Source organism: Montipora foliosa, chromosome 2 (genome assembly GCF_036669935.1).
Source record: "Montipora foliosa isolate CH-2021 chromosome 2, ASM3666993v2, whole genome shotgun sequence".
Taxonomy (NCBI): domain Eukaryota; kingdom Metazoa; phylum Cnidaria; class Anthozoa; order Scleractinia; family Acroporidae; genus Montipora; species Montipora foliosa.
This window is the reverse complement of record NC_090870.1, coordinates 63,108,207-63,120,430: the sequence shown is the minus strand read 5'-3', so window position 1 is coordinate 63,120,430 and position 12,224 is coordinate 63,108,207. Positions and strand designations below refer to the sequence as shown.

At 41.6% G+C, this 12,224-nt stretch overlaps 1 protein-coding gene across 1 annotated transcript in view; it reads right to left on the bottom strand.

Moving 5' to 3' along the window:
* LOC137985134 (phosphatidylinositol N-acetylglucosaminyltransferase subunit C-like) overlaps positions 1-12,181 on the bottom strand; it is a 13,639-nt gene extending 1,458 nt beyond the window's left edge. The window contains exons 1-8 of the mRNA XM_068832633.1: positions 11,930-12,181; positions 10,549-10,618; positions 9,482-9,636; positions 5,224-5,336; positions 3,018-3,073; positions 1,971-2,118; positions 994-1,160; positions 1-312 (exon numbers count right to left, since the gene is read on the bottom strand). The exon at positions 1-312 is cut by the window's left edge and continues 1,458 nt beyond it. Of these exons, the coding sequence (XP_068688734.1) occupies positions 249-312; positions 994-1,160; positions 1,971-2,118; positions 3,018-3,073; positions 5,224-5,336; positions 9,482-9,636; positions 10,549-10,618; positions 11,930-12,179 (1,023 nt within the window). The 5' untranslated portion in view covers positions 12,180-12,181 and the 3' untranslated portion in view covers positions 1-248. The remainder of the gene's footprint in view (positions 313-993; positions 1,161-1,970; positions 2,119-3,017; positions 3,074-5,223; positions 5,337-9,481; positions 9,637-10,548; positions 10,619-11,929) is intronic.
* Between the last annotated feature and the right edge of the window lie 43 nt (positions 12,182-12,224).

Here is a 12,224-nt window from a genome sequence, read left to right as displayed (position 1 = left end):
CCTCGAAACAATGTGTGATAGAAATTACACATGATATGGTCATAACGAGGCAAACGTCTTCAGTTGAACATATAGTAGTCGTTGAAGAGTTGTTGCACTTTGCCAGTGTGGCGCTCCTTGCCTTCGAACACTCTGGGCATAGACTGTGTGATGCCATTAATGCTTGGTACCGCTGCGAACAAAGTGCGACTCTCTCGTCGAAGGGCGTGCATCCACTTCTTATAATATATGCCTTCAAATGCTTTTGTTCATTGACGTTTGGGAGAATGCTCTTCCTTGATAACTGCTTCATCCCAAGGGCCATGAATATTACTAAACGGAGAAAAAGCGAGAAGAATCGCGTTCATTCTCTTTGAAAAGCCTGTTTACGATGCCATTCTAAGTATAGCAAATACCTTTCCGTTGGGTTACGCCTATAGTGGTTTTAACGACAATTAAATTACTTGATAGAGCGGTTTTAAATTGGTTGTCGAAAGTAATTAGCGAATTGCTTTGGTTTTGCATTTACTTCACTCAGTGATTGGTTCAAACTTCTCGCGCCACTTTTTCAACCAATCAGAAATGAAACCAAAACCAATCGTGGCTCGCGCGTGCACATTTTCCCGCGCTATGTGTCGGCCGCCTGTAATTACTTGGAGTTTTGATTGGTTTACCGAATTGTCTCCGTCCTTTTTGATTGGCCAAAGTAATTACTTTGGTTTTAGTTTTACGACACTCAATTGAAAACCGCTTTATAGGATATAAAGGCCCCCCTATCCCGATTTCCCATTGGCTAACAAGGCGGTGCCGTCTCTAAAGAGAAAATTGAAAATTGTTTACGAAAGCTTACGTCCCTAACATAACCTCAAATTTAGACACTTCATGTCGTTGTCACGCCGAGAACAGCCCATGTCGAGCGTACAGAATCACCGCTCTTGTCGACGTCGTTGTTGCTTTGACAGGTTTGAAAAGCATTGCAAAATGGCAACAGTAAAGATGTTATATACTCCTTACTTTTTTAATCGTTGAAGTTTAATCAGCCAAAACGGACATACAAAAGTCACAGCTAAGTGTACCAATACCAACAGCACTGCGAACAATTGGGACAGCGGCCACAGCATTGCTATGGCAACCAATACTAAGACCCATGTTACAAATACGTCACTGGATGGAAGCTGCACCTATGGAAACACAATGATATCGATAATAACAGTCACTGAATAAGAGTGAGTGTGATATTGCACACCTTCCAACTCGCACGGTTTCAGGTGTCACTTCTAAATCTCACTCTTTTTTTTTAACAACGAGTTGTGATCTTAAGCAAAAATGTCCCAAAATAAACTCAATCCCTTAGTTTTGGACTGCTTGGACGTGCTTCTATTGAGTATCTGGCGCGAGCCTTTCAACCCTCGATCTCATGCTCAATCAGAGCATAAAGTGCCCGGTTGCACGTGTTCAAGATGGCGGAATGATGCAGTGATCTGGACTAAAATCGAATACTCTCCTGTTCCTGAATCTCGCTAAAAAGGCAAGAAGAGCCCACTTTGATGAACACAAATTAGTGCCACGTAAGGTACTTGTTTGCCTTACTTGAGATAATCAATGATGTAGTCTGTGGTTGCCTTTTTCAAACGGTGACATTTGCTTAGTTTTTCAGCAACTCTTTGCTGACAAGGAACTAACCATGGCAGTTTCAGCATAACTAGCATTACTTTAAGTCTCCGGAGAGAAAGAGAAGGAGGGAGGAGGAGCTCGGGCTCCATTCCCAAAACAGCGGTTGGTAATTGAGCCTATCTTTGATTCCGTTTTTCAACACTTGCGAATTTCAAGGTTTGGGATCCAAATTTCAAGGTTTTAACTAGTAAAACTTTGAGACCTGAAGGTTTGGAGGTTTCAGATAAAAATTATGAAAAGGGAGAGTTCAGCTCCCTGAAATGACGTCAATCGATTGTGAATTAACCCTGAAAGATGATTTACAACGCATTTAGTACCTTAAGCTGTCTTCTCAGCGAAGGAAAAAGAGCGAAGAGCTGCATAGCAAAGGTAACAGTTGCAAACACGTGCCATGAAGAAGGAAGACGGGATGCCAGACAAACTGAAGCAAAGATTGACGCATTGAATGACGTGGATCTGCAGACGCTGTCAAGAAATCAATTCCACAGTTCCATTCATTCTTATCACACCCAAAGAAACATTTACGGTTGGAATAAAATTGCACTCTTAAAAGTTTAACACAACATAAGCAGAAGGGATGCATCTAAGCCAGTCGCTCATCATTTTAATCTCCCTAACCATTCCAAAAAACACATGGCTATCTGCGGAAAGCCGCAAGAATCTGGAACAAAAATTCATCTTCCACATCGGCACCCTTAATCCCCACGGTATTAACGAACGCTTTTCATTTAACTAATGTGTACTACTCCTGTTTTTACGTTGCCATGTTACCAATAGCGTAGCTCCTACTCCACCACAAAAACTACCCACGATTGCAAAAATTGCGTTCATAACTGCGAGGATCATAGCTTCACTTGACACAACCCATAATTACTCGATTCGCGCTGACGAAGGGCTAACGCTCGAAACGTCAGCTTTTAGAATCTCTGTCCGGTGGTCAATTTACATTATCAACTCCGTTTCGTATATGAGAAAGGGGATTTACGGTCGATTCGCCCGAAGGCGATTTGCCCGGACCAAAGATGATTCGCCCGATGCTAATTATAAGAATTAACGTTGCCTATTAATCAATAGTTTCTTTCCATGTCCATTTAACAGTTCAAATAATGATATTTTACAAATTCTTAACTTAAAAGTTCTTTTTGTATCTTGATTCGTGAAATATCTTACTAACCTAATTTCATCGCCTCGAACTGTAAAATACGCCCCCCTTGTTTGTTCTCAGTTCAAATCTTGGCCCGTGGTTTTCACATTTCCCGGTCAGTAACCTACAGACAGGCCCTCGAAGTCGGTCGTTAAGCGATATTTATTCTTAGTTTAAGCATAACTCCTTTAGATTTAGCTTATTTTAGATTCACACTTACATCGCAGCGCGTGTTCCATAATCGTAGAGAAGTAAATTCATGGCCAGCATGAAGGTCTGAAAATGGGAGGAAGACAAATGATAAAATTATTAACAGAGGTTACATTTGTCCAAAAAAAATCACCAGAACACATGAGCTCAACAAATTGACCTGCTCCCAACTGAGTGGCTTCATAGCTCAGTTGGTAGATTCGCAGAGGTCATGGATTCGAAACCCGTTGAAACCACTTCAGTCCAGTTACATGTAAATGCATGCTATGATCACTTCTTTCTGTTGTCTATCCCACGCACTTCACATGTATACATTTATTTCAATAAAATCATGACAGCCATTTCTTTTTGATAAGGGCATTACAATATAAGCCTTTCCCTTATCACGTTCAGGGAGTGTTACATGCACGGGAAAAATTGCAACGGCGACTTTTCGCGCAACAATCGAACACCGTGTAGAATAGTCCCGCGGACGATTTTTCGTGCGAATTTTGACTCGGCAACATGTTGCAATTGTTTGAAACATAGTTAATGGAGGGAGATGGTTAGGAAGGGCGGCAAACTTCAGAAGGAAGCCCCGTTGTTTGCGATTGCAGTTTGAACCGTACCGTCACGTGATCACGACCGGGCACAGAAGCTTCGTGATCAGTATAAACAAGGTATAAAGAAACATGGTGTCTGGCTACCGAGACTTCATATTTGCAGACGATTTCGACGCGATAATGGCCATTTTAGAAGAAGACGAAAACGTGGAAGAACAATTTCTAGAAGATGTACAGGAGGTTAGTATTAATAATTTTAACTGGTACCTAAAAAGGTGCGATTGAGGTGCGTAGTTGAGACATCGATCGATGAGCAAAACTGTCTATAGTTCTGAGTTGCTGCTCTAAAGCAGTCGAATAGATTTCTTTTAGAAATAAAAAGCTTATTCTTAAAATTTATAGTGCTATTTCGCTTTAAACAATCTCCAAACTGTTAGCTTTGAATCGTAGTTTACGTAACTATGTTTGAAACTAGTACTGAATCGGCATATGGAAACCTTTTTTTTTAATTTCCAGTTAGGCAACAAAAAGGGAAGTCATTTTCACCGACCTCTTTTAAGGAAGGGATAACCTCAAGAAAATACTATCAGCTTTACTGACTGAAATAGACCCTTCTCGAATTTTAGAATTGCCGCTGAATACAAACACCAATGACACATTGATACAGGGTTAGTCTCGACCTAATGTAAAGTATTCACAAAAACCGGCGGGAAGCTGCCTAAAATTTGAAAATTAAACAGTAGACAGAGTTGTAAACAGGTCATCTTCTCGCTGGAATTTGTGAATATGTTCACTTTAGATGAAGGTTAACCCTAGCTGTAAAAACGCGCTCTCAGTGCTTTTATTCAGCGGTCATGGCGAACTCGAAACCGGACTATTTCACTGCACCATTTGCTAAATCATGCTCTTTTGATGGAAAATATCCAACTATTCCCCTAAGCAGAAAATTAGGGCGCGTTCGATTGACCCTATTCCGGAATAAGAATACTTGGAGTGATGACTAAAAAAGTATGTTTGGCGCATTTCGAAGCTGCAAGGATGATAAATTTACGTTTAAAATAGCATTTTAACAAATGTTTGACAATTTTAATGTGAATCTCCGCAAAAACAAAGGATTTCCAACTTATATTCCATGTATTCCTATTCCGGATTACGGTCAATCGAACGCACCCTTAAATTCGCAGCGATTTTTCTGTCAAATGGTACCATCAACTGAAAGTGCTCTATCACATGAACAAGAAACTTTCAAACAACAACATTCAGTTCTTGGGAATATTAACTGATCATGCCGTTTCCTGCTTTCCTGTTTGACATTTTACTGTAGTGCATTTGACTCGATTAGCTATCCTACCTGCAGCTCGCTCTTAATTGTTATTTAACCTTTTTAAGAAAGAAATAAACTTGCTGTTGTTGTTGTTGTTGTTGTTGTTGTTGGAGATCGTTACCAACCGGAAACCGTGTTATTGGCCATCCCATGGGGCCCTGTGTTCAGTCTGGGAAAGCCAGGCATGTTACCCGTTAAAGTTTAGTGGTTGTGTTTTCTCGGAATTATATCCTGTAACATCCAGGCGAGTTTCTATCAAAAGACAGTATTTCACAACAGTTACTTCCGCCTAACATAATAAAGACAAAATCATGCTGCAGGATGAATACCTTTGAAGGGACTTTACTTACAGTCATGGCGTATATCGTGTCCGTGCTTATGGAATCCGTCAAGGTTTTTAAAACAGGAGATAACACAAGTACTGAGATTAGCACCAACAAACAAGTCTTGAGGTCATCCATTCCTACAATAATACAAGTGCGCAAGATAAAATACCTCTTACTAACCGAGTTCGAGATCCATACTGAGTTTTTCCGTTGCCTAATGACCAGGAGTCACAGTCTTCGCATCCTGTACCGGGGGAATAAGCGGGGAGTCACTCCATGGCCAGCGGTTTTCATTATCGCGCCACATGGTAAATTTGACAGTGATGTACATGATGATTGACATTGCATCTGTAAGTGCTCTACAATTAGCACGTTACCCATGCAATACTTATGGATCATAGGTGTTTACCTCAGGGCCTAATAATCGTCAATAGCAGTATCCCACTTTAATCTTGTCCTTTGTGTTTCATTGGACTACAATTAAAGGAGAACTGAAGCCAAAACTCAACTCAATTTCGTATGAAAGACAGCGAAGAAAAGAACAGGATTCGGCGACTCTGTTAGGTTGTGCATTGCATTATGGGATTATAACTAATAAAGGACATCCATCTTAGCGTTTTTCACTTCTTTCACGCCTTGAAGAGCACTTTGTTGGCCAAGACGATGTCATGCCACGAAGACTCGCTTTCTTTAACTATACACAAAAACCCTCGGAATCTATAACCAACTTCGAAACAAGAATTCCAACAATGGCCAAGAAAACCAGGTATGCAGATATGACTAATCCGCTACAGAAATTAATGTGGGACCGTTAATGCACCGGAGTCCACAACAAGAATTTGAGGGAACTAATCCTGCATCACCACAAAGAGGACGGTAAAACCGCGTACACAATTGAACAACAGCTCGCTCGAGCAAACTCTTGGGAAGCTGCCCACAACACTAACATAGCCATCATGCAATCTGCCAGCCTGTCATTGGAAGAACAAGTTCATCACATGACAAGCGAACCTCACCCTCCTTCGCGAGCAAAGTACGGCTGGTGTGGAGGCCCAAGACATCCCCTAAGGAACGCTCCGCGAAAAAAACAGGCCACCTTCGTAAGTGTGCAGATCCCCCAAAGACCGGTTCAAGGCAGAATTTGAAAGGAAACAAAGGAGCCCTGGTAGACGCCCACTTGTCAAACGCAGAGAAACAGCTCACCACCTGAGAGGACATCCCCCCCTCCCGGTGAACCTCCCCTGCGATGATGATGATGATAATGATGATGATGATGACTATGTCATCCACTTCTTCTTAATTCTTGCCGACCACGGAAACCCCTCCCACCCATAAGGAGGGCAAATCCTTCGCCTGGCACCCCATCTCTGTTCACTGTGAAAAAAAAGTAAAGGAACTGATACAAGTAGACTCCGATGCATCCAGTAACACCCTTCCATACTCTGTCTACGCCAGCAAAGATATCACCTACCAACTTCCTGGAACCATCCTATGCAAGGATCCACCCTGACTCTGGCCAAGCCATTCATCCCATAGGAAAACTCACCCTCACTTGTGAGGGACCTTCTCACTTTGAGACACGGGGATTTCAATCAAGATCCCAAAGTCACCCCATGCCACGCTGGCATACACAGAATACCGGTAGCAAAATTGAAAAAGGTCAAGGAAAAATTAGACAAAATGGTGGCAAGTGGGAAACTGAAAAGAGTTGACCACCCCACCAATTGGTGCAGCAACATGCAAGTCCGTGGGAAGGATCCTACCCGATGGCACAACCAAAATACGTCTATGTCTGGATCCAAGCCAGACTGTGAACAAGGCCATTATCATTCCACGCTACCAAATACCAACTATTCGAGAAATACAACTTCAACTTGCAGGCAAGAGGTACAAGAACTTCTCCATCTTCGATGCTCTTGATGGCTTCACACAGATAAAACTCACAGAGAAAGCCAGCTTGTGCGCTGTCCAGTAGTGTAGCAGCTGATCCAAGGATTACTCGCCATTGGTTCCCAACCCTTGCAGGAAACAATGATATGTCATTCTTTCTATTGTTTCAGCTATTGTTTGAGGTCAGGGTTGCAAACCAATGGCGAGTTATCTTTGGATCAGCTGCTACACCGCGCTGTCACGCACACACCTTGGGGCAGATACTGCTGACAACGTTCTCAGTATGGAAACAGCAGTGCTTCAGAAGAATTCCAGCTATGAATGCATGAAGCTCTGGATGGCTTGCAAGGCGTCTACTGCGTAGCTGGCTCAAGGCCACACCAAAGATGAGGCCGACAAAAACCACGATGTACACATTCACACCCTAATGAACCGGGCTGGTCAGAGAGACCTCACTTTCAACCAGAAAAAAGTTCAAGCTCTCCAATATCACCTTCATGGGCCACGTTATCTCTGAAGAGGGTGTAAAACCTGACCCCAGACATGACAGTTCCCATAGACAAACATGCACTGATGCGATTCTATGGCACAGTTAATTACCTTTAGTTAGTCACGTCTGCCCACATCTATCAACGACTATCAAGCCCCTTTTCGACCTCACAAAACAAGACGGAGAATTCATTTGGACAGAAATCCACGAAAAGGCCTTTGGAAAAGCTAAGGAGCTTCAACCTGCCTAGCCTATTTTGATGTCAATGAGCCTATCACCCCTCACGCAGATGTGTCGCAAAATGAGCTTGGTGCTGCCCTCCAACCAGATGATTCGGGTCATCTCCAGCCCGTTGCGAACACCGCCTGCAAACTACGCCCAAATAAAGGGCTGTGAGCTCAGATGGAAAAAGACTGTCGGGATGTCTTGCAATTGTGGCAGCCTGCGACAAATGGGACCAGTGGATATATGGTCGTGAAATCACTGTCCCGTCTGATCACCAACCCTAAGAAAAAATCTTTAAAAAACCACTCCATGCAGCTCCTCGTCGCCTCCAAAATATGATGAAGCGCCTTCAACGCTATCATATCAGAGTCACTAATCAAAAAGGCACTTCACTCTCTTTGGCTGATAGGCTCCCAAGGGCCACACTTCTTACTACTAATGACTCAAAGCAAATAGTATTTCGCCTTGTAATTGACAGCCTTCTGCCAAACCCACGGATCACCTCGCAGACTTCGGAAGATATCAAATACTCCACATCACAGGACCCTAACCTGAGTGAACTGAAGAAGATAATTATCCACGGCTGGCCTTCAACCAAGTTCCAACTTGCCCGAGAACTCCACCCCTAACGCTCGGGCTAACGCTCACATGGTTTACATGGGGAGAAAATAGCACTTCAAATTACCCTCCAATAGTTAATTCAGTTGAAATACAGTGTATTAGTGCTACATGTACATGGCCAACGTTTGCAAAAACGTAACCCTTCCTTGTACTTGTACATATTTATTGCCGTGAAATTGACATCGTAAATTTCCAGCGACCTGCTCCCGTCTGACCTTGCAGCTAAGTCAGTAGAGCAGCAGTGATCTAACCCTAAGGTCGTGGGTTCAATTCCCACCCAGGTCAGCGTTTTTCTCTGTCCTTGTGTGGGCCCAGTTCCATTAGTAGGGCTAACGTCCGCCTAAACTTGTGATTACCGCATTGACACTGCAGTATTCATAACTCTCTCTGAACACTGGCCATACCAAAAACGTTCTGGCAGCTTAAACACACTAGTTAGGCATTCATGTGCATTCAGCATTGTATTATCTGAAGGATGCCTTAGCCTAAGACTGTGATGCTACTTACCCTTATCAAATATACTGAAGTTAAGAGTCTTTGTTGTGTTATTTTTGCTGTATGAGGTTCCAAAAAAGGAGGAGGGTGTTAGGGTGTGCATTGCATTGCCCTCGTAGAATAATTGTTAATTATACCTCTACACCTACATGCCCCAGCACTCCTTTTGACTTATGGCTGTTTTTTTGCTTTGGTGGCCTCATGAATACACCACAAGCCTTTTTAGAGACATTACGCCAAGATGGCCACTTCTGCTGGAAAGAACACACTAACGGCAACTTCATCCCCTACTCTTCTTGAATAGTGTGTGGGTTCTTTAACGTCCCACAGAGAACTTATAAACATGGAAGATATTAAGGCTTTCAACTGCCTGAACTGCAGTCTTGAATAGGTTAAATGAAGACTGCAGTTCTGGCAGTCAAAAGTTTGTGCCTTTTAATACTCCTAACCAGAGAACAATTTGTTAGTTTTAAGATGATTCATCCTGGCTGCAGGCCCTCGTCTATATTTTCACTTTTGATATACTTGCAGTCAAGAGCATGAAACAGTAAAACCACTTACTAGTCCTTTCAGATTGGAATCTCAGCCTTCCACCATCCAGGGCATCAAACAAGACATAGCCAATGAAAGTTAGCACTGAGGCCAGTGCAAGTAAGACAGACGGCGATAAAAGACCAAGATCCATATACACAAAGACTGTGACAAACATTGCAACACTAAAAAAAGCCAAAAGGAGTCTGTCTAGTGCAACAAGCATAAAAAGCAACATATGAAGTACAGTTACTTTACATGTATGTAAAGTTATACCATAATTTCTTTGATTTCCAAACATTTCAGTATAAAAATGACCCATGCATGCACTCAATAAAATTACTCTACTCACACATACTGTGATACTAAAACAAACAAAAAAAGCCAAAGGGAGTCTGTTCAGTCCAACAACTATTAAAAACAACAAATGAAGTACCGTATGTAAAGTTACAGTATACCATAATTTCTTTGATTACTCATACAAATTATTTTACTCAGACATACTGTGATACTAAAACAAACAAATTATGCCACAAGAAATCTAAACTAGATTACAAAAATGGCACACATTCTAGGCTATAGCTAAGGCAAAGGAAAAACATATTCGTACTGAATTACTTACTAGATACATGTACTTAATTGACCACTCCCTACAGAGGCTTTTCAGGGCTGATGAAACACAATCAAGACACAACAGAACAAGCACACCTCCAACTGTTAAGAATCCCAACTGGCCGCAGGCAAACCAGTTGGCTATTTACAATATAATTACAGCCGAGAAGTTGAACAAGCAACTTCCAGGATCAAAATTCAATTTAACTAGTCAGAACTGTTACAGTTTTTGAACCCAGGATCACTGGGTCTGAAGGCAAGCGCCCTAACCACCGGGCCTCAGTCTGCCACATTGAAAAATTTGCAAGGTTTAATCAAAATGCATGCGACTCTAATTACAAGGGGCTATTAAACTACGGTATGCAATCAGGGTAGCACAATAACACTGATAATTGCCTTCACTTTACACTGAACAAAAAGTCTTGCTGAACATTAATTTTTAAAAGACAAAAAGTGTATTATAATAACAATATTATAATATGCACCTGCTAATTTGTTGGGACACTGCTCCAGATTCCCACACAACTGACCAGAACTGATAGGTTCTTGTGTTTACTACAAAATAATGATTTTTAAAAAATCGTTTTGATTCTACAGATAACAATTTTGATATGTCTATTTTAGCGCAAAAACACAAATGCCTGTGTATGTAGTCCAGAGGTAAAATATATCTTGCACGAAACAATAACCACTCACTCATGCAGTCTCAAGAAAACAATCTCTCTAAAATCTATAATTTCAAAATAACACATAATCAAGGTTTGTGCTGGAGAATTCCCATGGCTTGAGCATCTGTGGAGAACCACAGGAGATTCTGTATCCCCTGCCCATTCCTACTTAGCTTGTATTTTCAAATCAGTCTGGAGTGTATTTCTACATGTAAAAGGTACAACAAAGCAGGTAGTGTATGCACTACTTGCTGCCATAACACTCCTTTTGCCTCTTGTTCTTGTTGTTGTTCAAGCTCAGCTAATATTAACAATGGACAAATACATCTATATATCTATTGTTCTAGCTGAGAACTGTGTGAATAACTTCTCAAGTTTTTCTTCATTTTCTTTGCTGACATTTTGATTTCTTAAGTTTACTGTATGAGTTTAATTTCGTCCTTTTTTCCATCAGGAAGAGCCAGCATTCCATACTCTTTAAACATAACCAGTTCCTTGTAGAGAAATATCGCTTTGAATTCTTAAGGGGTGCTGGGACGTCATAGTGGTAAGAGCACATGCCTCCCACTAATGTGGCCTGGGTTCCCTTCCCAGGCTCAGCGTTAAATGTGGGTTGCATTTGTTCGTTTCTACTCTGCTCCGAGAGGTTTTTCTCTGGGCACTTCAGTTTTTTCCTCTCCTCAAAAACCAATATTTCATTTGATTTGCTTTAATTTGTTAATTTCAGTTTACAGTGTGTCCCCAATTAGTGCTCCAGCGCTAGTAGACTTGACACTTTCCTTTCCTGTTAAATTGATTGAGTTAAGTTGCAAGATGCTCCGCTCAAGCTTATAATTACAGCTGTCTATATTAATGCTCAATAAATACGTAACGTTAAGCAAACGTTCAGGAATAAGTGTACACAAACATTTGGTTTTATCAACGGAGTTGATAATGTAAATTGACCACGGTACAGAGATTCTAAAAGCTGACGTTTCGAGCGTTAGGTACGAGGACACGGTGGTCAATTTACATTATCAACTCCGTTGATAAAACCAAATTTTTGTGTGCTACTTCGCTTCCCCACCGATGCAGCACCACAGTTTCTTTAGAAACTACCCACTTAAGCTTTATTCAGAAATAAGTGTGACTGGCATTTCGTAACAAGATAATGTTGGTTCCTACAGTCTGCTACTCCTCCCATTTCCTTCATACTCACAGTTTTTCTTCATTTCGTCCAAAAACGATTCGTCCACATAGTTGTCTGGAACACCCTGGTCCTCGTAAAGCACTTTTCTCCACACCTTTGTTCTTTTTTTTTTAGCCGGCAGAAATTCATTGCACTTTCCAGCGTCGCTGACCAAAGTATGGAGGACCAATGCACACTGCATGTTTAGGAGACTACAGAAAATCTGACGAAAATGAGCGTTATCTTTCCGCCATATTGAAAACACCCACAGTAGGGACATATTCTGTTCTGTACACGACGTCAAAACTAATTGGGTTTGCATCGA